Below are 22,527 nucleotides of genomic sequence, written 5' to 3'. Positions count from 1 at the left end.
AAGAAGCCCCACTGGACCACCTGGAACCTCACTAGGTCATTTGAATTCAACTCAGGGCTGCTTTCACTGACTCTTTCAATCAAATTTCAGCATCAAATGAAACATTTACTTTCAGTCTTCCCACACAAAAAAATCATGAAACACTTCAATTTCCTTCTCGAAAATCTCGCTTTTGAGAACAAACCATGTTCCTTTAGTTGTTTAATCACAGAGAAGCGTGGGTCGAAGTCCAGCACTCGCTGGACAGTGCTGAGTCCAAGACATCACAAAGTACACTTTTAATAGCTTTTAGTCAACTTAGAACTACCTCAGCGAAATATTTCTCTGTGACTTTGGAGACAATAACCACACACCTCCTCCCGACGCACAGCTGAGGTGAGGGAGAGCCGTTGAAATTCTTAGATATAATTCCTTTGCCTCCCTTTAAGGATCCCCCTGCAGCCCTGATGGCCTTTCATAGCCTCCTGGATAAAACTGGAGGCCTGGGCAGATTCCAGATCCTTCAGATGGTTCTCCTTTGTTTCTCCAACTTCCTAGCGTACCCCCACATTCTCCTGGAAAATTTCACCGCCGCCGTCCCCGCCCACCGCTGCTGGGTCCCGCTCCTGGACAACGACACCGCGTCCTCCAATGGCACCGGGACCCTCAGCCAGGACGCCCTCCTCAGGGTCTCCATCCCCCTGGACTCCAGCCTGAGGCCCGACAAGTGCCGCCGCTTTGTCCACCCACAGTGGCAGCTGCTGCAGCTGAATTGGACCTTCCCCGACGGTGGCGCGGCGGCCACAGAGCCGTGCCTGGACGGCTGGGTGTACGACCGCAGCGCCTTCCCGTCCACCATCGTGACCGAGGTGAGCGGCCCCGCTGACCTCCTGTGCACAGCGGTCAGGGTGCGGATTTAGAGACGACGTGGGGGTGAGCGGGCTTCCGGCCAGCAGTCCCTATACTCCTTGCTCCTATCAGCGAATAGGAATTGCTTCTATAGATAATGCTTAGATAACAAGACTAAAGAATCAGGAAATAAGCATGAACCCCTCCATCATTTATTCTTACGAGGAGCCAGTTAAGCAAGTACTATACAGATGGACATTGATTTTTAGATAGTTTGATTAAACATGGTGAGCGTTGGGTAGAAACCCTGGTACATTCTCTTGGGATGCTGGGTGGCTCCTGGTCAGCATTTTCAATTTACGGATGTGTTTAATGTTTTATGGATTCATGAGGATGTAACCCCAAGTTAAAGAAAGGAAGATGTGAATAAAATCTCAAAATTCTTGTGCTAGGTTAAGTGTATTCAGCCTTTGGTTGAAATTTAAAACTTCTGGGGGTCTGATAAAATAAAATTTTAAAAACTCTAGCTTAGGCATTAACGCAGAGCTGTCATTGAGAAGCCTCATCAGTGTATTTCTTTCTTTAAAAAAAAAAAAAGAGGCCCTCTCTGGTGGCTCAAAGAAGCTTAAGCCATTTCCCCATGAGTTCGATCCCGGCCTGCACCGGAGGAGACCACATGGCGCGGCAGACCTCTCCTGACCCGCCCGCTGCTCCCCTCAGCAGTGTACTTCATCGATCTGCCTGTTCTGTACCCCACTCTGTCTCTGGTGAATCCTCTCACCCTCCGCATCTCTGGCCTGTACCCCAGTTCTGTACGAATAAATAAATAAATCTTTAAAAAATATATTTATTTATTTATGCACACAGAACTGGGGTACAGGCCAGAGGTGCAGGGGCAGTGAGAGGATTCACAGGAGACAGAGCGGGGAGCAGAATAGGCCGACTGTCAAAGTACAATGCTGAGGGGAGCAGCAGGCAGGCCAGGAGAGTTCTGCCGCGCCATGTGGTCACCTCAGGGGCAGGCAGGGAGCAAACTCATGCTAAAGTGGCTTTAGCTTCTCAGTGCTGTGCTTGATCCCTCTGCACCACCAGAGGGTTTATTTATGCATATAAGAGGCCAGAGGTCTGTGGGGGGGTGGGGAGGATGAGAGAATTCACCAGAGACAGAGTGGGGAGCAGAACAGGTGGATCTGCTGAGACACACTGCTGAGGGGAGCAGTGCGGAGACAGGAGAGGTCTGCTGTGCCCTGAGGGTCAGCTCTCTGGCCAGGGAACAAACTCTTGCTGCAGTGGTTGCAGAGAACTTCATAGTGCTGCGCTTTAACCCATTGTGGCACCAGGGAGGCCCCTCATCATTGCAGTTCTCACATGCTTTAAACAGCTACAATGTGTGGTCAGGGTCGACAGCCACCCAGTGCACAGTGAAAGTGGGCCTTTGGTCTAGGGAAGACTTCCTCGAGGAAGTTATGTTTTAGCTGAAGCTTGAGTGATTAAGGGTCAACTGATGTAGGAAAAGAAAGGTAAAAAGAGTGAAAAGAGACTGGAATGCTGAATTTTTGCAAGAGGGGTTAGATGATATTTTCACTGAGGAGTGACAAGCTGCCACAGAGCTTCCTGTGCTGGTTTCCTTCTCTTCCAGTGGGACCTGGTATGTGACTCTGAGTCACTGAACTCAGTGGCTAAGTTCCTGTTCATGGCTGGCATGGTGGTGGGAAGCCTCATCTGTGGGCACTTTTCAGACAGGTAAGTGTCCCTGTCATGGCCCTTGAAGAAGTCTTGTCAATTGATAAGTCATTTATTCACCAAGAACTATTCCTTGCAAGTTAAACTTTCCTGGAGTTGGCTTGGTCCCAGAGACAAAATAAAAGCTGAGAATTAATTGGTGTGGTGAGTGACATTTTGTTAACATGGACAATGTACATGACATAGAAATAAGTCTCCATCAGATCTGGAGGTGCTCCAGACAGGATCTCCAGAGGAGGCTCCATAACATGTGAGTTAGATACAGGACAGTTACTATAGGCCTAGAGAGATGTTTCGTAATGTGGGGGCCCACCTCTCTCACTGCGACGGTATTCACACCTGTGTGGGGCTTGGCTGAGAATCTCATTCACGCTCTGATTGCCTCCACAGAAACATTGAAAAAAAAAATTATAGTCTAACTTACCTTTGGCAGAGTTCTGAAAAATAGTCAAGGATTTACAAGAACCAAGCAATTGCCAATTGAAAATCATCCTAAAAATAGATTTTTACTAAATCTTGCCCCACCCCCTTCACACTCCACAACAAATTTGGTCTTGAAGTGACAACCTGGTTTTTATTGGCCTTTCTCAAACCAAAGGGCCAGAAAGATCTTATTTGAAAATGCTGTACACAGACATTCTAGCCTGCGTGGGAGGAAGAAGTGACCAAGGGCAGCATCTCTGGGTGACTGACAGATCCCAGGCAGGAAACTGGCACTGCCATCACTGATGTTATCTCAGGTTTCTCCTTTTACCCACCCATCACTGTGTTTTTGATATACATGCCAGTGTACTCTGGTTTATTTTCCTAGTTGTTGCCTAGTCCTCCGATTGGGAATGGACAACCAGATTATGTCCAGAGACCTGACCCCCCAAATATCATTACATTAAATAAGTATATGTGAGAGAATATACATGAGGTATCATCTTACCTATAACTGTTTTAATTTTGACTGATCAATCATTCCAGTCATTACCAGCCTGTCATTTTTCACCATTGAAGCTCTTTCTACAGGTTCTCTTGTGTGCAGAATTGAAACACAAATTCAAGAATAAAGTATGTGTTGTTATTAGTATGCAAATATAAAAGACTTAATAGTTGTACTATAAATAGGCTGTAAGAGAAGTGAAGATTACAGGGCAGTTGCCCAGATCCAATTTATATCAATTTGATGTTACTGGTCATAGGAAGTCAGCACTTTCGTCTCAGTTGTCTACAGGAAGGTCACCATTCCCAGAATCATGAAAATCCCTTTTTACTAAAGATTTCCCTTCTTACATGTCTTTATGCTCCATCCCACCCAAGTTTCCTCTCAGAATGTTCCCTCTGCCGGTGTCATGACTGTCTCGTATATTGTTCTAGATGGAATCACGTTGCTTGAGATTGACAAAGTTTGCAGAAAGGGTCTCATGCAACCCATGAGATGGATTTTTTCCAATGTTTCTGTCCCATCAGCCTGTCAAGCTCTGCGGTCCTGGAGTCCCAAACACAATTGACAGTCCTTGTGCTCCAGATGTTACACCAATGCTCCACTGTGCTAAACGCATGCATTAGTACAACCGAGATTGACGGCATTTTAGAGTTGCCATTATTTCGAGCTATTTGTGGTCTGAACTGCTAATCGACCTGCTAATGACAGATTAAAGAAGAAGCTTTATATACTCCATCGATCTGCACTCAGGCAAGGTTGCCTCAGACATCTGCTGCCATGATCCATTTATTCTTTTTTTTTTCAAAGATTTTATTTATTTATTCATACAGAACTGGGGTACAAGCCAGAGGTTCAGGGCGGTGAGAGGATTCACCAGAGACAGAGCAGGGAGCAGAATGGGCAGAAGGACAAAGTACACTGCTGAGGGAAACAGGGGCGGGTCAGGAGAGGTCTGCCACGCCATGTGGTCACCTCTGGGGCAGGGATCAGCTTGCAGTGCTGCATCCTAATCCACTGGGCCACCAGGGAGGGCCAATCCATTAATTCTTTATGAGTTCAAAATATGTTCACTTTTGCTAATTTCCACAACAACTGTGATGGTTCATTCCTTCGACCCTTTCTCAGGCTCGGCCGGAGGTTGGTGATCAAATGGTGCTTCTTCCAGCTCGCTGTCTCCGGCACCTGTGCAGCCTTTGCACCCAACTTCTTCATCTACTGCTCCCTGCGCTTCTTGGCTGGGTTTTCTACCACAAGTATCCTGACAAATTGTGCTACACTCAGTAAGTCCGCACTTTAGTATCTTCCACAACTTTCAAGCCTTGACTTTGAATTAGAAATCCGAAAGCCTGTCTGTGTTCTCTTTCAGTGGTAGAATGGGTGGTACCCAAATACCAAGCCATGAGTATGATGCTCTCAGTATCTGCTGCTAGCCTGGGGCAGATGACCCTGGGAGGCGTGGCGTTTGCATTTCGAGACTGGCTCACCCTCCAGCTAGTGATGTCTATGCCATTCTTTGTCTTACTTCTGTCGACAAGGTATGCATCTTTTTTCTGCCATAGTTTTATGGCGTCCATGCTGGGATGAGAAGGTACCTGGAACTCTGCCTGCTCTTGATCTATTCCTGAGCGTGTGCTTTCCAGGTATGTCCCCTCTGCAATTTAGGAAGCAGAATTGGTTGAATTTCCAGATAAATTGAGGGCACTCAATTAAATTTGAATTTAACTTCTTTGTAAAATTATATTCCAAGGGTCCTCCCTGGTGGTGCAGCGGGTTAAAGCACTGTACTAAGAAGCTTAAGCCCCTTCCACATGAGTTCGATCCCCGCCTGCCCAGGAGGTGATCCACATGGTGCAGCAGACCTCTCCTGGCCTTCCCGCTGCTCCCCTCAGCAGTGTACTTCGTCAATCTGCCTGTTCTGCTCCCCACTCTGTCTCTGGTGAATCCTCTCACCCTCCACATCTCTGGCCTGTATCCCAGTTCTGTATGAATAAATAAATAAATCTTTTAAAAAAATTATATTCCAAATATTTCAAGATAGAGAATTATATTGGTAAGTAGTCATGGTTGACCTATGATTTCTACTGAATGCTTGGAGTTTGTATTTATATTTGATAACTAGATTTAAAAAAAAATAAAAGGTGCTCCATTGTCAGAATTTCAGGTAAAGAGCAAATAATTGTTTAGTATAAATAGGTCTAGAATATTGCTTGGGCATAGTTATAATAAACATTATATACTATGTATGAAATTCAAATTTAATGGAACACACTAGTTAAAGATCAGCACCTAAAAGACAGGAATAACAACAAAGCTTACGCTCTGAATTTTCTGGGTCTTTCCCTCCCTGCTATTAAGGCTTAACCAGTGCTGTAGAAAGAGAACTGCTACAAAAATCATTTCCTTGTAGCAAAAAGCATTTGAAGATGAGATGCATTACAATCTGTGTATGTATATGGCTTTGCAAATAGTTATATGATGACAACATGGGTAATTTCCATTTTTATAGGTGGGTTTTTTTTAAAGATTTATTTATTTATGCATACAGAACTGGAGCACAGGCCAGAAGTGCAGGGGCAGTGAGAGACTTCACCAGAGACAGAGTGGGGAGCAGAACAGACAGATGGATGAAGGGAGCACAGGAGGGCCAGGAGAGGTCTGCCGTGCCATGAGGGTCACCTCCAAGGCCGGGGATTGAACTCACACTGCAGAGGCTGTGGCCAGCTTGCAATGCTGCGTCCTAACCCATTGAGCCAACAGGGAGGACCCTTTATAGGTGGTTTTAAAGAGACAGTGAGGAAGCACAGTATGACTTCTCCAATCTCTACCAAATCAAATGATTTATATCATTGATTCTATGCTCACTCTTCTGCCTATGTATAAAAGTCTCAAGAGTGCCTATTACACCCCTCCCCCAAGAATATTTGGTGGGAGAAGGCTGCTTTGAGTGTGCTTCAGAGAGATGAGCACAGATACAAAGCAGTGGCACCTGCCTCTAGGGGAGGGTGTTCTCTGTCAGGCCATATGCTGTGTCACTGTATCTTTATAACAACCCTCTGTAGCACAACTTCTTCATCACATAGAGAGATGAAGTGGATGTAGAGAACAACCAGCTTGGTAGGCAGATTCCATCCCAGATGCAAAAAGCAGGAGCAAATCCGGTCTGTACAAGGCTTCCCTGTTCATAATCATGTGAGGGGGTTTATTACACTAGTCTTGTCCCTCCAAGGGCCTTGGCACAGGCCTGTAAAAGTGAGAGCCCCTCATGCTCCACCTTCATGGTGAACCTGCATCTGAACAGGAGCGGAAGCCACATAACTGGGTTTGTGCTCCCAGCAGGGAGGGTGCCTTGCAGGGAGAGATTTTCCAGTTGTGATCCAAGAGGACATAAGGTCCCATGTCTTGGTATAGTCAAAAACAGTGGCAGGTATTGGGCTGGGGGAAGGCCTCACTGGGAAAAGGTTATATAAAAAATAAGTAAATAGTTTTAACTGCGTCTCCACCCTGGAGCAGATGGCTGATGGAGTCTGCGAGGTGGCTGATTATCACCAACAAACCTGACAGCAGCTTAAAGGAGCTTAGGAAAGTTGCACGAATGAATGGAGTAAAGAATGCGGATGATATACTAACCATGGAGGTGAGGAGCATGGGGCCCGGTCACATGGTGTGAGGACCTGAAAGGACATTTCTCCAGAGAAAACACACAAATAGCCAATAGGCGTATGAAATGGCACTCAGGGTCATGCATCATCAGGGAAATCAAGTCAAAACCACAGTGAGATATCCCCACACACAGGCTAGGGGGGCTGTGGTCACTCACAAGGAGCAACAAATGTTTGCAAGGGGACACTTAGAGCTGCTGGTGGAGATGAGCCCAGACACTATGGAAAGCAGTGTGATTGCGCCTGAAATAGAGTTGCCATTCTAGCCCTCCCGTGGCTGGCTACACCACCAAAGGAAAGGAAGCCAGTATCTCCAAGAGACACCTGCACACCCACCTTAACGGACCCACCCGCCACAATAGCTGAAATGTGGGAGTCAATGTCCTTCAATGGATGAACAGATAAATAAAATACTTACATTAATGTTATATTGGCATATTATTCCAACTTGACAAAACTAAGTCCTGCCATTTGCAATAGCAGGGCTCACCTGGAGGGCATGTGCTAACAGAAATAAGTCCAGAAATGCAAATACTGCACACTATTTTCATATGTAGAATCTTTAAAAAGATAAAAGTTGATGTCACAGAAAAAGAATAGTATGATGGTTACCAGGGGGGAGGGGGGAGGGAAAATGGGAGATATAGGTCCCAAAATGCAAACGCTCATTCACAGGAAGGCTAACTCCTAGGGGTGTGGTGAAACTCACTGTAACGGGGGTATATCACTGAGAGCACACCTTGAGCATGCTTAGCAGGCACCCCAGGTGTCTGCCCTGAAGTGTGGCAGTCACACAGAGCTTGCCACAGAAGGCTCTGTTCATTTTCTTGCTCTTGCTAATAGTTCACCATCACTCCCCTCCCACCCCACTTCCCCCCCCATATCTGGTTCCCCACCCTCTCCCCTAGACGCTGCTCTTCCTCTTCCCCTTCCCTTCCAAATCACTTCATGACTACTTGGTGACAGGACAGGGGCCAAAGTCCACCATTTCTCTTCAGGAAGGCAACACTCATGTCAGGGGGCTTGTGTGAGGAAAAGCAAAGAGTGGAATGTGCCCAGCAGCAAGAGAAAGGTCAGCAGCCCACACTGAGGGACACCGGTGCTGACCAGCCCTCAGCTGTGGTTCTGTCTGGAGTGGGTGTTGGAGCAGCCAACCTGGCCAGGCTTAAACGGGCCAGGGCATGACTAGCTTTGTACAGATTCTGCAAGGACCTCCGAGGGGGCAAGCCAGTGGTTTTGGTAAATGTTGAACACACAACTACCCAAGGGGGAAAAACTTAGAGCCCAAAATTGTGACCATTGCCAATTTTCGAGGTACCATCATGATGTCAACAGGTGTTCAAATTTTCTAAAGGCTTAATAAAGGGCTCCTGGAAGATGCCATGACAAAGGCCACCACCAGCATGAGAAACTGCAGTGGGCAGAGTGATGTGTTTGGCACAAATGTTTTTTTAGTGGGGCAAGATGGGAAATTTCTAGAGAAGATGCATTCAAAATATAAAAATCCAGCAAGTTCCCCTTTGAACATGGGTCTCCCCTTTCCCAACTAAGGGGGACCCCAGCAGGGGAGAGAAGTCCCTTGAGTGCTGTAGGTCTCTGGCATCCTTTTGTTGTTTTAAAGATTTTATTTATTTATGCACATAAGAACTGGGGTACAGGCCAGAAGTGTGGGGAGTAAGAGGATTCATCAGAGACAGATTGGGGAGCAGAACAAGCAGATGTACTGAAATATACTGCTGAAGGGAGCCATGAGTGGGCAGGTCAGGAGAGGCTGCTGGGCCATGTGAGTCAGCTCCCTGGCCAGGGACAAAACTTGTGCTGCAATGGCTGCGGATAGCTTCACAGTGCTGTGCTTTAAACCATGGTGTCACCAGGGAGGGCCTCATTCTTCCTTTGAATGACAAGAGAATGGCGTCCTGGAGACACCCTGTTCCATCCCTCAGGGCATATACCTGGCTGTGGCACTAGGTACAAGTATTCAATGCCAACAGATCCTCTGATTTTGTCTTCAGAGGTGATTCTGGGCATCTCGTTTATGAGGCACAACCTGCCAGGATTTCTCTGAAAGAGGCTGAATCAAGAACTGAAAATAATAAGAAATTAGCACTCAGAGCATTTCCCTGTTACTCTTCTTATTTTCTCTACCAAGAACTTCTAGTTGCCAGCCAATCTCTGTCGTCTGCCCTTTGCCCACCCCAGGATAGAAGCGAAGATCTGGACCATCATCCAAGAAACTCTCCATAGCTTTCCTCATGTAACTCTCCAACTGATGCGTGCCTCTGGTGTCCTGCCAGAAGCTGAGCCTCACGTCAGAATTCTTTGTCAACCAGTATTGTATACCCGTCAGTGCCCCCTTGTCTGTGTTTTCTAGTAGCCAAAGGGAAGCTGTCCCTCCTCCCCTCCCGTCCCTGCCATTTCGTGGCAGCTGACCTTTCTTGTTGCTGTTGAAGGTCTTGAGATCCGCCATGCAGGAGGAGCTGGAGGTGATGCAGAAACAGTTTTCTGTGCTTGACCTGTTCCGAACACCCAACATGCGGAAAAGGATCTGTTTCCTGTCTTTTGCAAGGTAGGTGTTGCAGCAGGTGTGGGGAGGGTCAAAACAATGAAGATGTGGGTCTCGTCCTTCCCTGGAGGTGCAGCATGCTGTGGGGACAGGTCTGAGATGGAACAGGCAAACTCGGGAAGATATTGCCATAGTGGAGCTGAAAAGACTGACATGGCTCTAACATCCTCTGGGAGTTTGCTGTCACAACATCCCAAGGCTCATCCCTGGAGGGGATGTGGACCTGCCAGGAGGTATAGACTCAGGCTTTTAGTTTCTTCATTTGTTTGTTTCCATCTTAATGGAGGACAAGTTACAAACAATCAAAGTGCTCAAATGCATACAACTCAGTGAGTATTTTCGTATGTAAGCATATAACCCAATTAAGTTACAGAAAAAAAAGTGAAAACCTTACAGGGCCCTGTGTTATATTTAAAGCAACAGACCACCCGCCACCAAAAAAAAAAAAACAAAAAAAACATTATAATGATGACCCTGTCATCATGCAATTATTTTATGGTAATTTTTTTAAGATTTATTTTATTTAGCTAGGCCTACAAGAACTAGGGTACAGATCAATGGTGCGGGGGGGCGGGGGGAGAGGATTCACCAGAGACAGAGTAGGGGGCAGAATAGGTGGATCTACTGAGATGCAATGCTGAGGGGAGCAGTGGGCGAGACAGGAGAGGTCTGCTGCCCAATGTGGGTCAGCTCCCTGGCCAGGCATCAATCTTAGGTTGCAGTGGCTGCTGATAGGTTCATATTGCTGAGGTTTAAACCCTGTGCCACCAGGGAGGCCCTATTCTATGGTAATTTTTAAATTATAACATTGCAAAAAAAAAATATTCCGCCAAACAGACCATGCCTTTCTACTTCATCCCCACCCTGGCTGCAGGGCAGTGTGCACAATCTAAACCCCATCACATATGTCTTTCATCTTCATTCATCATAGATTTGCTTGCTTCCTGCCTCTTCTTGGCCTGAGTCTCCACCTCCAGCAGGTGGGAAGCCACCTCTTCCTGGTCCAGCTTCTCTTTGGTGCAGTTGCCTTCCCAGCCAATCACATCGCACTTTTGATACTGAATTGCCTGGGCCGTAGGCTCGGCCAGGCCCTTTTCATGTTCCTGCAGGGAGTCTCCATTCTGGGCATCATCTTTGTGCCTCAAGGTGAGGAAAGAGCACAATATCTTCCCCTCATTCCTCATGAGGTGAACTGGCTAGACTTATCTGAAGCAAGAAGGAAGTGGACACTGTGTTCTAACCATCCCTCTAGCCTTGAAGTTGTTGGGAAAAGACCCAGTGGTCAGTTAAGGCTGGTGGCGGGACAGGAGGTAGACACTAAATTCGAAACTAGGGGCATTTGTCCTCACAGCAACTGATCACTTACTTTTGGCAAACCACACTTAATGCAGCAAGCATGGAGAGGCCCCCCTCATCCCGTGGCACGTGAGACACCACACTGTTCCCCTTGTCCTGGCTCTGTGTGACTGCAGCCTCCTGATTCTGTGGCTTGCACTAGGGTCAACCTAATGGGTAGTCTGCTTTAGGACTATTACCTTGACTTCAAGAAAACAAAAATTTCTTGTGGTCAGGAAGAGAGAAGCATGCAGTAAGAACAGGCACCAAGCCATTCAGAACCTCCCTTAGACTTAGTTTTACTAAATTAAATGATTACACGAAATGCAAAGGAGACCCCAGGGGTGTCTGTGCGGCCTCCAACTCCCTGGAAGTTGTGTTTCTGACATGACCCCCAGTTGGGGCTGTGCTCCTCAATGTGAGGATCAGCTGTGATGCAGGGCCGCTGCCTGGCACAGGGTCCTCCATCTTTGCAAGGCTCCCGCCAGTCTTTTTTCAATTCAGGAGGAACTCTGAAACTTTCCTTCAGTGGTTTCCAAAGTCAGACTTTTTTTTTCCCCCATGGTGAAGATCCTGATTTCGCTACCTTAATATTATTCTAAACCTAACTACTGTCCTCGTCCATTATACAGGACTCCTGTCTTTTAATTAATCTCTTCCATAATATTAATCCTGGGTAAACCCCGTGCTTGAGGAGACAGGTGAGTCTCCCATCGCTCAGCAGCCGCCCACATGGAGTCCTTCATCCCCTGTGGCAGGCAGAGGAGACACAGTATGGCATTAAGAGGACTCCCCCTGGGCTATCCTTTTCTAGAAAACCTCAGATATTCAGAAATAGCTGATAAGGAAACAGATCATTCATACTGGGTAGATAAGTTGCGTGGAGAGCATTTACCCAGCGCACGTTTTCAACCTCTCTGCAGTTCTCTACACTGTGTTTTATGCTGACAAACATCTCCACGAGGGTAATTTGGGGGATTTCTTCAGTTCAGATTTCCTGATACTGTATGATCTTCTCTCCAGAAATGCAGACCATCCGCGTGGTTCTGTCAGCCTTTGGAGTAGGCACTTCCTATGCCTTGATGACCGGCATTGTCACCCACAGCACCGAACTGCTCCCCACTATAATCAGGTACAAATCTCCCAGGTGCTCAGACAGAGCTTTTCCAGTGAATGAAAGGAAGAAAGCTAAGGGTGGCTAGTTACCAGAGTAATCCATCAAAATAACAATTTATAGGCAAAATGTATAGAAAGTCGACTTTCTGTCTAGGGTTTCATCCTTTGATGTGTACCTCCTGAATTTTCTGAAGAGTACAAAAGCTGGTGCAATGAGGAACAGGGATTTGTGTGTGATGAAATTGTGTCCTCAAGCACTTAAAGTTGAGAAAAAAGCTACCAAACAAGAGAAATGTCAAAAGCATAAGTATGTTGTCAACCTTCCACATTGCTGTGGTGTCTCCTACAATCGAAGCAAAACAGAAAATCACAAGTTACGTGTGTGGATTTTTACCAGGTTTTTAGTATTGCTATTTGTTCCTCAAGGGCAACAGCCACAGGCATCCTGGGAATTTGGGGTAGTGTTGGGGCGGCCCTGGCCCCCCTCGTGATGATCCTGGCAGTGTACTCCCCCCACGTGCCCTGGATCATCTACGGTGCCCTCCCGCTCCTCGCTGTCCCCGTTGTCCTGCTCCTTCCTGAGACCAAGAACCAGCCCCTGCCTGACTCCATCCAGGATGTGGAGAACCAGTGAGTACACCCTCTCCCCACTCCCCGCCTGCATTCCTTGGGGCTGTGTCACTGACCTGGAGGGAGGAAAGGGGAACTTGGGAACAGGCCACTGTCCCCCACAGGCCTGATCCTGAGCTGCCTCCCTGGGTCAGTGCCTCAGTTTTGGCAACCTCCTCTCACCCACAGTGACACCTCAGCCCCACCCCCGTTTCCTCAGGCAAATACACCCAATATATTACACACACTCACATATACACTCTCTCTCACGCGCACACACACACACAGGAAAATCCCAGACTCGTGTTCCCCATGCCCAGGGAGCACAGGAAGCCAGTTCCTGTGAATGACAACTGCTCTGGTCACTGAGGAGTGAGGGGGACCAGGGAGTGGTCAGACACCCCCCCCCCAACACACACACACACACACTGGGAGGACCACACAGCCAGGACGAGGAGTCGCTGTCTGTGAATCAGAACATCACCTTTCCACGGGGATCCAAGCTTTGAGGAAAGAGGAAACAGGAGCAAGAGCTTTCAAATCGCGAGGAGCTGGAAAGGGTTCCCAGACCTCCTGTGCACCCCTTGCCGCACCCAGGGTGAGAGTCCAAAATGCCAGAGCTGCCCGCCCCTGTCCCAGAGGTCAGCTGGCTCTAAAGAATAGAGGACATATGTGCTTGTTTGATGTCTTTCCATTTTTTGTGTGTAATTTGTTTGTTGGTTTCATTATGCTTTTATCAGGAGTGAAGCCTCAGGAAAAACAAAGCAGGAAGTTACCTCCATGAAACTGACACAGTTTTAAGGAATTCCAGACACTGCTAAAGAAACCACAATAATGCCTAGATACTAGGGATATTAGAAAAATAAATAAGAATATATAATGGACAAAATGAGTCTTTTCTTCAAGTGCTGTTCTAAATCATGAAATATAAAATGCCTGTGATTAATTATAATAAGAAATGGGAAGAAAATCATATATTAAAGGGATGTAGAATATTAGTATAATTGTAGACAGGTAGCTAGCAGGATTTTATAGAAAGGCTAGTATTACTAAAAATAACAGTCTTCCCCCAGTTATGTAGAATATTCAGTGTAGCAATCACAATGAAAAAGCACATAATTTTGGAAGAATTAGAAAAAAATAGTTACAGTTTACCTAGAAATGAATGACAGGTGAGGAACATGGTGTTCATGATGGGGAGAGCTGGCTGATGTGGGCTGACATAGCTAGACTTTATCTTGTAGCCATGAGAGTCAAAAGAATAACCACTGATCTCTTCTCTGGTCCCAACAACCCACCCCTCCATACACACTCTTCACTTAATTTCTTCACTTAAGATACCAGGGTGAACCCATATCCTGGTGCCTCCATTTACACTGTGGTCTTGGCATGATTGTTCCATGTTTCCTTTTCACTGTCAAAACTACCTCCACTTTTGATATGCAAACAATAAACTAGCAGAAAGAGAAAGGATGAAAACAATGTCATTAGAGATCCCAGCGAAAAGTCTAAAATATCCAGGAATAAATGTAACCTTTAAGGAAGTGGGAGCTGTACAGGTTTGTGTTTCTTTCAAGTTTTATTTTTTCAGATGTTTGATTTGTAAATGTCTTAACCCACTCTGTAGGTTTATCCCACCATCATCCCTTAATTTCATCCCTCCCCCCTCTTGACCTCAGATTTTCACATTGTTTATTAAGATCTACTAATTTGAATAATATTTTACTTTGTCAAGCCATCCACAATGTAAATTTCCAATATATGTCTGTCATTTTGACTTGCTTTATCGCATATAGTTCCCCTGAACTTCTTCCTTTTTGCTACAAATGGCATCATTCCACCCTTCCTGATGGCTGAGTAGTATTCCACTGGGTGGCTGTGCCCCATCTGATTGACCCAGCCCCTGCCAAGGAGTTTTGATAGCCTCAGTGTTGCAATAAATGCTGTAGCACATGTCGGTCTTTGAGTTGGTATCTACTTGAGAGAGATGCCCAAGCATGGGATTCCATTTTCAGATTTATAAGGTAAATCCAGACTGTCTTCTACAATGCTGGTACCATTTTCCTTCTCTCTAACAGTAGGGCCCCTCCTTGTCTTTTCTGCACTGTCTCTACCTTTGTTGTTGGGGGTCTTTTTTTTTTTAATAATATAATAGTTTATTTTTACATAATTTTGTAAATTTTTTTTTCATCTCAATTGTAATCCCCGTAGGCTTCCCACCGCCAAGTCACTTGTTGGGGGCCTTTTAATCTGGGCCACTCTCATAGTATGAGATGATGTCTTGTTGTGGTTCTGACCCATGTGTACAGGTTTCCAGTAACACATTAAGGAATTCTCCCCCACCCCACCCCGCCATCTGCAGAGTGGGAAGTTTGTTCTGGCTATCAAAACTCCTTAAATGTCCATTGGCAGGGGCTGGATCAATCAGATGGGACACAGCCACCCAGTGGAATACTACTCAGCCATCAGGAAGGGTGAAATGATGCCATTTGTAGCAAAAAGGAAGAAGTTCAGGGGAACTACATGCAATAAAGCAAGTCTGGAAGTATGTGATGGACAGCTTAGAAGCAGGAAGAGACAGCTGTCCAGGAGGTGGCCTCCACCCCACACACCACTGTAATAGCATCTCACTGCCCTCTTCCCATTCCCGACCACTGCTTGTGGGTTCAGGCAAAGGGGAGGGGAGCCAAGGCTTAGCATTGAAAATGTTTGTCAAGTGAACAAATGAACATAAGCCTTGATGTTCTCCTAAGAGGTCCCTGCTCCTGTGGGTTCAAACTGGAAAGGGCCAGATGAATGTCTGTCCCAAAGGTAAGCAGTAGATGCAGGAGTCCTTTGTGAGTCAGTGGCCATTCACTGCTGGTAATGGGGATCAGTGTTGTTCTGACTTTAAGGATCATGGCCTATGAGTTCATGTCAATGGGATCATTAATACAAAACAGCATTGGTTGAAAGCTAGGAGGGAAGCCTTAACCTAGATCATATAGTGACTAGGGAAACCGAAGGGAGACTCAACTGGTTACTGTGGGTGATGGGAGATGACTTGGGGAAACAAGGGGAGGTAAGGGCTTGCTCTAGTGAGGAGCATCCAGAACTCCCACGCAAGCAGACAGACCCCTCAGGAAGGGCGGATGGAAAACCGTCAAAGACTCCCAATTCCCATGTCCAGAAAACAAGTGAGGAATCAAGTTTGAATTACCCAGGAAGGGACGAGGAGAAGAAAATGAAGAGTTTCATTTGCAAATCTATTTTCTCCAAATAAAAGAGAGGCTCTTTGGAGACTCTAAGATCTTATGTGAGATGCTTGGGGGGTTCCATCCTGCCTGTTTCCACACTCTTCCTACCTTCCAAACAATGAAAGCCCTTGGGTGACTTCTGCTCTTCCTGGCACTAACCATCTGCAGCCACAACCTCAGACCTCCCTCCGTGACAACATTCTTCAAACACAAAAGCCACTTCTTCCTCACCCTCAGTGGCGAAGTTATATTGTTTTCAGTATTCACCTAAAATCGGTGAAGATAGAAAATTCAAACTTTCTGATATTTATAAAGTAGAAAAGCAAAATAGCTGGTCTTACCGATTATACTTTAACTTGGGGCCGTTTTTCAAATAAACTTGTTGCATAAATTTAAAAAAGAAAATAATATCTCTTGGGACAGGTGTTCCTAGGTGAAGGCACAGCTGGCCTGAACAGTTGAGGTTTCTGCCGCTGCCTCCTTCCTGAGTGGCTCTGTGGGTCTAAAAAGACCAGGGTGGGATGGAGAAAGAGAACGACAGGATAAAAAGGACTTCTGGGTAAAGTCCATTACTGGGAACAGTGATGCTGTCATTTGGAGTGTGGCTCAAGTGTCAGAGACTAGGGCGGCTTGTGCAACAAGCAAGGCCCTTCCCACAGAGAGAATAAAGTCAAACAAGCCTGTGAAATACCCAGCACCTAACAAATGCACAATAGATAGTAGATTCTTCCCACCCTGAGAATCCTCAAGTCTGTGATCACATATATTGGATGTATTTCCAGAAGGGTAATTGGATGCATTCTAGACTCTCCCAGAAGCTCATAATTTTCTTACATGGGGCCATTGAGAGGATAAGGCAAGGAGTGGGCAGGCGAGTTCTCTTTGCTGGGGTCAGCAACGTGGACTTCCGGGGCTTCAGGCAGTCAGGGCTTTGGGCCGGATTCTGTCCACCACCGCAGAAATCACGGCGCCTGCCGCCTTCGCGCCTTCCAGCAGGGCATGCTCCACCTGCAAGGTGGACAGGTCACAGGGTGCTCGGTGTCACCCTCGGCTTGCCGCACTCCTCCCCCTCCCTCTCCACTCCCCATCAGGAAATGGCCTCGAGTCTGTCCATGAGATGGAGCAGCCTGTGCCACCCCAGTTTCCAAAGGCAGAGAAGCCACAATGGCGGGAGGCTTCGGAGCCCTCTCTCAGAGCCCTTCAGCCAGGGTCTGCCTCGAGCGTGGGGCTCAGAGACAAAGGACCTCACATCCGGGCAATCCAAGAACCGCACGAGCACTCCAGTGGACAGCCAAGGCTGAGTGTCAGAGTCAGTGGGACTCCTGAGAAAAGCCTCCTTGGGCAGTTTGGTACTAGTGGGGACCCCATGGGTGGTAACGACCCATACCTAGCAGGCAGACCCTGGGACATACCCCCGCGGGGTGGTCCCCTTACCAAGACGCCACCCCCCCCTTGCATGTGCAGCTTGCTACCAGGGAAACGCCGTGGAGCCGCGTGAGGCTGTAAGCTGCAGCCTCGGCTCTTCTGGTGCGGGAGGAGGGGAACCCGGTGCTGGGGGAGCGGCGGGGCAGAGCAGGGTTCACCTGCTGACTGCGGGCCACGCCGTAGCGGAGGCCGTTGACAAAGTGCTCGCAGTTCCCCTCTATCAGGTTGTACTGCACCATCTTGTTGACCATGTTCTTCGTGCGCTGGATGATCTTGTCCACTGGCAGCGGCAGGTATGTCCCGTCCAGCTTGTTGTTGATCTTCCAGGAGCAGCCGTGCAGGACGTCCTCCAGGCGGCTGTACTTGACCACGGCACGGTTGCTGAAGACCGACGTGATGCTGCCCGCCAGGAACTCCTCACCTGGGGCCAGACGAAGGGGGTTGCGGAGAGGAAGGCGTCAGGGGGAGGCGTGAGGTGGGGGTCACCAGAGTGGGTGGAGGGCCTGGCAACTGGGTCAGCTTCTCTTGGAGTCCAGGTTTCATCCAAAGGCAGGACAGGGGATGGGATGTTGGAGTCACTGAAAGGGCCAACTTTCCCACAGCAAGGTCCTTCTGTTACAGGGTAGCCCAGCGTGAACTGGGCCGCCTGTCTGTGGGTCCACAAGACTCTGCAGAGTTGCTTTAGGACATCCTTCCCCATAACACTTCTTGCAACCTCTAGGAATGCCTTAGGATGTGGCTGGGCTTGGTTCTTCACTCTGCTGGCCCTGCCAAGTCCTGGGATTCGGGTCTTGCCTTCCTAACCGGCAACCTTCAGGAAGCTGACCCCTTAGGGGAAGCAGCAGCTCCTGGGGGAGAGGCCCTGCAGGGACTGCACACCCCACAAGCTGCAGGGGCACCTGCACAGGGGAGGCAAGCCCCCTAGGCTCCAGGGGGTGCCTACTCCCTCCCACCAGCTTCCACCAGGGCCCCTTGCCTTCCCTGCTCAAATACCAGGGTGTTCATCAAAGCACACGTGGGGGTTGTTTGAAAACAGCTTCACTGCTTTGAAACTAGAAACATTTGAGAGCTGCTGCATTCAGTCGGTAGAGGAGAAGAGTGGGGGAATGTCGGGAACCTGCCCAGGGCCAGCGCTGCGCTCCTGCCACCACCACAGAGCTGGCAAGTGGGAGCCCTCTCCCTTGGGACACTGTCGAGCAGACCTGTCCCTGGAGCTTCCGTGGGTGAAGAATAGCTGGCGAGTGTACAGACCCGGCAGACATTCGGCTGCCAGGACGGAGGCAACAGAATTCACTTTTAGAGAAAAATCTGATGGGCAGGAGGGACCCTAGCTTCTCTTTGGTGAGACAAGGGGCTGGAGATGACGCCCCTTGGGCGTCCTCAGAAACAGGAGGAAGGACACTGAGCTGTTGTCAATGCAGATGGACCTCTGCTCACGACATTTGTACTTAAGAGAAAGGGGCAGGGAATTGGGGCGGGAAAGGCCTGGGCCCTTCACTGCTGGGCAGCGGCATTCTAGCCTCTGCTGACTCCAGTCACTGCCGTGGCGACCAGAGTGGCAAACTCACTTGGGGGAGCCAGGTGAACCACACAGTCGTCCTCCACATAGATGGCCCAGTGCTCATAGCCAATTCGAAAAATCTCAATCAGGTCTCCGGGTTGAGGTCTCAGTTTGCTCTGAAACAGATTGAAAAACAGCAACAAGCTAAAGAAACTGGTATCCCAGGGACTCCAGACACCAGATTTGGGGATCAACCACAGCTTAGCCTCCATGTTTCATCCAGTTAGAGACCCAGGCTGGAGAAAGCTCCATTCACACCAGGGATCAAGAAGCCCACCAAGGTTACCCTCCTTCTCCTCTCACTCTCATTAGTGCAACCACCATGGCCAACTGGAAACAACCCCAGGGCCCATGAACAGGTGAATGGATGAACAGTGGAAGGTCCACGCAGCAGGGTACTGTCCGGTAGCTGAAAGGAATAGGCTGTAGCTAACATGTCACAGGTGCAGAACTCAAAAAAACTACATGGAACTAGGTAAAAGGACACGGACCTCAAAAAGCTAATGCAATGGGACTCCATATTATATAAACTTCTAGAAACTGCAAACTAGCGTGTGTTGACAAAATAGATGAGTGGTTATCTGGGGGTGGAATGCAAAAGGGAGAGATTGAAAAAAGAGCAAAGGAGGTTCTGCAAATGAAGACCTGTTCATTATCCTGATGATTTTGTGGGCGTGCACCTATGTCAAGGTGTCTCAGGTCAGATGTTCTAAATTTGTGCAGTTTATCACATGGCAATTATAGGGGTGTTACACTGAGGCAAGAAGTTTCCCAAGTGTGCTTAGATGCTGCTGCTTTCCCAGACCTGCTGCTTGGGGGAGTCTGCTGCTTTGATTTTGCTGCTTGTTGGAGTGGAGGAGTTGCTAGGTGTACTGCACCCCTGTGGCCACGCTACCTTGACCCCTTTCCTGAACAATCAAGAATGCTTCTGCTATGATAAATCAAATGACACGTTTCCTCAGACAATCGGTACAAAACTTCACTGTTGTAATTTGGGACTCAGCCTATTGGGGCTAATCCTACTGAGCCCACTGGTGTGACCATTAAATCTCTCTCCACATCTCTGAGTGCTGCCTGATTTCTCTGAAAAATCGCCACAGCAATACCTCAGCCAAGCTCAATAAATGGTTCCCAAAATTATCTTTTAAACACTAAAAAAGCATAAGCAACATCTAATCGGTTTGTATAGTTCAACCTGCCACATGGTCTACATAAAGTAAAACACATGAGTAGAGATGCCCCGGGGAGGCCAAAGATACGCAGTCTAAGGATTCTGGGGGAAAGAGAAAGAAAAATACCGATGGTCTCACTCATAGCAGGATTCTGGGGTACCCACCTCTGCTGCCTGCTTTACTGACTTGCGAGCACCCTCAGGCTTGGGTGTTGAATTGCACCCTCCCTTCTTCTCACTGGGTGTGGTCTCCAGGGTAGCAGCTAGCTTCTCCCTAAGTGAATTGTGTGATCAGATAGGACACAATTAACACTCTTGCACAATTGTTGGAAAATCCTATTACTCCAGATCGGGGATCTAGGATCCCTTTCAATTCTGAGATTCTAAGAAAACTTTCCCCCAAGCTTGTTTCTTGTGACACCATTAGCTGTCATATGAAATAACAGTTGAATGTTTTTGGGCAACAGTTTAAAATGTTCATGATAGCAATGGCTAGTTTTCCGGGCAATTTATTGGTTTTGTTAATAATCTTTTTTACATGTATCAAAGTGAGATTTGCACACAGCTTATTTTTATATGATGGTGACAGTACAAAATTATTTATAATGAAATGCAATCAGTCCTTTATCCTTCCCTTGCCACCCAGTCCTTCCCCAGCTCTACTGTTCCCGTTGGAGTCTCAAGCTGCCTCTTCCAATAATTAGCTCCATGTTTCTGTAAAATCGTGTTAAGCCACAATGACAAGACTGCTCATGACTGCAACCGATGGAGTGGACGGTCTATTCTGCCCGGTGAAGCAGAGTGTCACAGGCAAGACAGAAATATGTTTCTGGGGTTCAGAGCCAACAGGAATATGTCAGGGCCACACAGATGTGGGCTTGAGTCCTGGCTCTAACAGATTACTGTCCAGTCTTGAGCTAGTAAGTTCCCAGGGGTCTAAGCCTTAGTTTGGTGATCTGTAAGCTAGAGATGATAATATCTGGAGCACAGTTCTAAAGAGGGGTCAGCGAGAAAGCATAGGTACAATCTGGTACATTTCCAACTCAAAAATGACAGTTTTTTAAAGATTTGTTTATCTATGCATACAAGAACTGAGGTGTAGGGCAGAGGTGTGGGGAGTAAAAAGATTCATCAGAGACAGAGTGGAGAACAGAACAGGTGGATCTACTGAAATACACTGCTGAGGGAGCAGCGGGAGATCTGCTGTGCCATGTGGGTCACCCCCTAGCCCCGGGTCGAACAGATTCTGCAGTGGCTGGTGATGGCTTCATAGCGCTGTCTTTAACCTTTTGGGGGCACCAGGGAGGCCCTAAAAATGCCATTTTCTTTAGTGTTCCTAACACTTGAGCTCTTCTCCAAAAGTATCCTGTACAGGATCTTCATTTTCAGTATAGCTCTTCCGGGAACTTCTAGGCCCTCAGAATTTTAAAAGAGAAGGCTACACCTTGTTCTTAGTAAAAGTGATATTAAATTTGCAAGAAGTCGCATTACTCCTGAGGGCAATCCCTAGGCCATGGAGCACGGCCTGAAGCCACTCCCTTCTCTGGACCTGGGGCTACTAACCTCAGCCACACCGCCCCCCACCACTTACTAGCAGGCCCACACCTGCCTTCTGCAGACGGGTTGGTGGTGACCGGTTGGCACAGCAACACCTCAGCATTTGGAGTCTTACCCCTGCTGGGCGCTTCTGCCCTGTTCCTGGGAGCCCTGCAGCGGGCCCTGCCGCGGCGGCTGCGTGGGTGAGAACTGGACCAGCGTCTGCGAGGACTCCGATTCTGATTCTTCTAATTCAAGGAGGGGAAATGTTGTTGCAACCCAGTCGCCTGCCATGGAGGCTGAACCCCATGCAGGGCAAGCCTGAGCGAGCACCTCGACCCAGGTGGGTGAGCCCCAGCCCAGCTCCTGGGAAGCCTGCAGTGCATGCTGGGTAAGGAGCTGTGGCACTGTGTGGGGAGGGCTCAGCTCCTCTGAGACTCCGGAATTCCTGGGTGCAGAGTGGTGAGGGGATAGGAGTTGCCTCTCTCCCAGAGAAGAGAAACTGTGGGGCTGAGGCTGTCTGGCTGCCCTCAGAGCTGGAGCGAAAGCCTTCTCAGCTCCCTGTGTGGGAGGCTGCCTTGAGCCATTCCTTCTGAAGCCCCCTGGAGGGGGGATGCGGAGATTGCCACTGGGGCATGCCCCCCCCCACCCTGTACTCCTGACAAGGATCATTTCGCAAACGTGTGCTTATTTCCAACAATTACAGCTTACTCATCACACACCTATGACCAAGAACCTTGAAGGCAACTATGGCGACTTTCGGGGGATCTGGAGGGTGGGGTACCCTGGAGAACTAGTCACAAGGGAGGGCTCC

The 22,527-nt window shown here is 48.0% G+C and overlaps 2 protein-coding genes across 2 annotated transcripts in view; one reads left to right on the top strand and one right to left on the bottom strand.

Annotated features, from left to right (window-relative positions):
* Positions 1 to 446: 446 nt before the first annotated feature.
* On the top strand, positions 447 to 13,608 carry LOC101635153 (solute carrier family 22 member 9-like). Its single transcript, XM_012725745.1, has 10 exons — positions 447 to 848; positions 2,468 to 2,571; positions 4,628 to 4,782; positions 4,869 to 5,037; positions 7,013 to 7,136; positions 9,612 to 9,727; positions 10,656 to 10,870; positions 12,083 to 12,191; positions 12,602 to 12,805; positions 13,525 to 13,608. The coding sequence occupies exons 1-10, from the start codon at positions 447 to 449 to the stop codon at positions 13,583 to 13,585; spliced, it is 1,659 nt and encodes a 552-aa protein (XP_012581199.1). The 3' UTR covers positions 13,586 to 13,608.
* Positions 13,609 to 16,935: 3,327 nt separating this feature from the next.
* Positions 16,936 to 22,527, bottom strand: part of HRASLS5 (HRAS-like suppressor family, member 5) — a 5,899-nt gene continuing 307 nt past the window's right edge. The window contains exons 2-6 of the mRNA XM_004683372.1: positions 21,850 to 21,961; positions 20,343 to 20,451; positions 19,014 to 19,122; positions 17,604 to 17,866; positions 16,936 to 17,028 (exon numbers count right to left, since the gene is read on the bottom strand). Coding sequence (XP_004683429.1) covers positions 16,936 to 17,028; positions 17,604 to 17,866; positions 19,014 to 19,122; positions 20,343 to 20,451; positions 21,850 to 21,961 — 686 coding nt within the window. The remainder of the gene's footprint in view (positions 17,029 to 17,603; positions 17,867 to 19,013; positions 19,123 to 20,342; positions 20,452 to 21,849; positions 21,962 to 22,527) is intronic.

This window comes from Condylura cristata, unplaced genomic scaffold, assembly GCF_000260355.1.
Source record: "Condylura cristata isolate star-nosed mole 26May11 unplaced genomic scaffold, ConCri1.0 scaffold00015, whole genome shotgun sequence".
In the NCBI taxonomy this organism is placed as follows: domain Eukaryota; kingdom Metazoa; phylum Chordata; class Mammalia; order Eulipotyphla; family Talpidae; genus Condylura; species Condylura cristata.
The sequence above is the reverse complement of the archived record's forward strand: the minus strand, read 5'-3'. Positions and strand labels throughout refer to the sequence as shown.

Coding starts and splice junctions, on each gene's coding strand:
- LOC101635153 (XM_012725745.1), top strand. CDS start 447: ATGGCCTTTCATAGCCTCCTGGATAAAACTGGAGGCCTGGGCAGATTC. Junction 5,038..7,012: donor GTCTTACTTCTGTCGACAAG/GTATGCATCTTT, acceptor ACCCTGGAGCAG/ATGGCTGATGGAGTCTGCGA. Junction 12,192..12,601: donor CTGCTCCCCACTATAATCAG/GTACAAATCTCC, acceptor TTGTTCCTCAAG/GGCAACAGCCACAGGCATCC.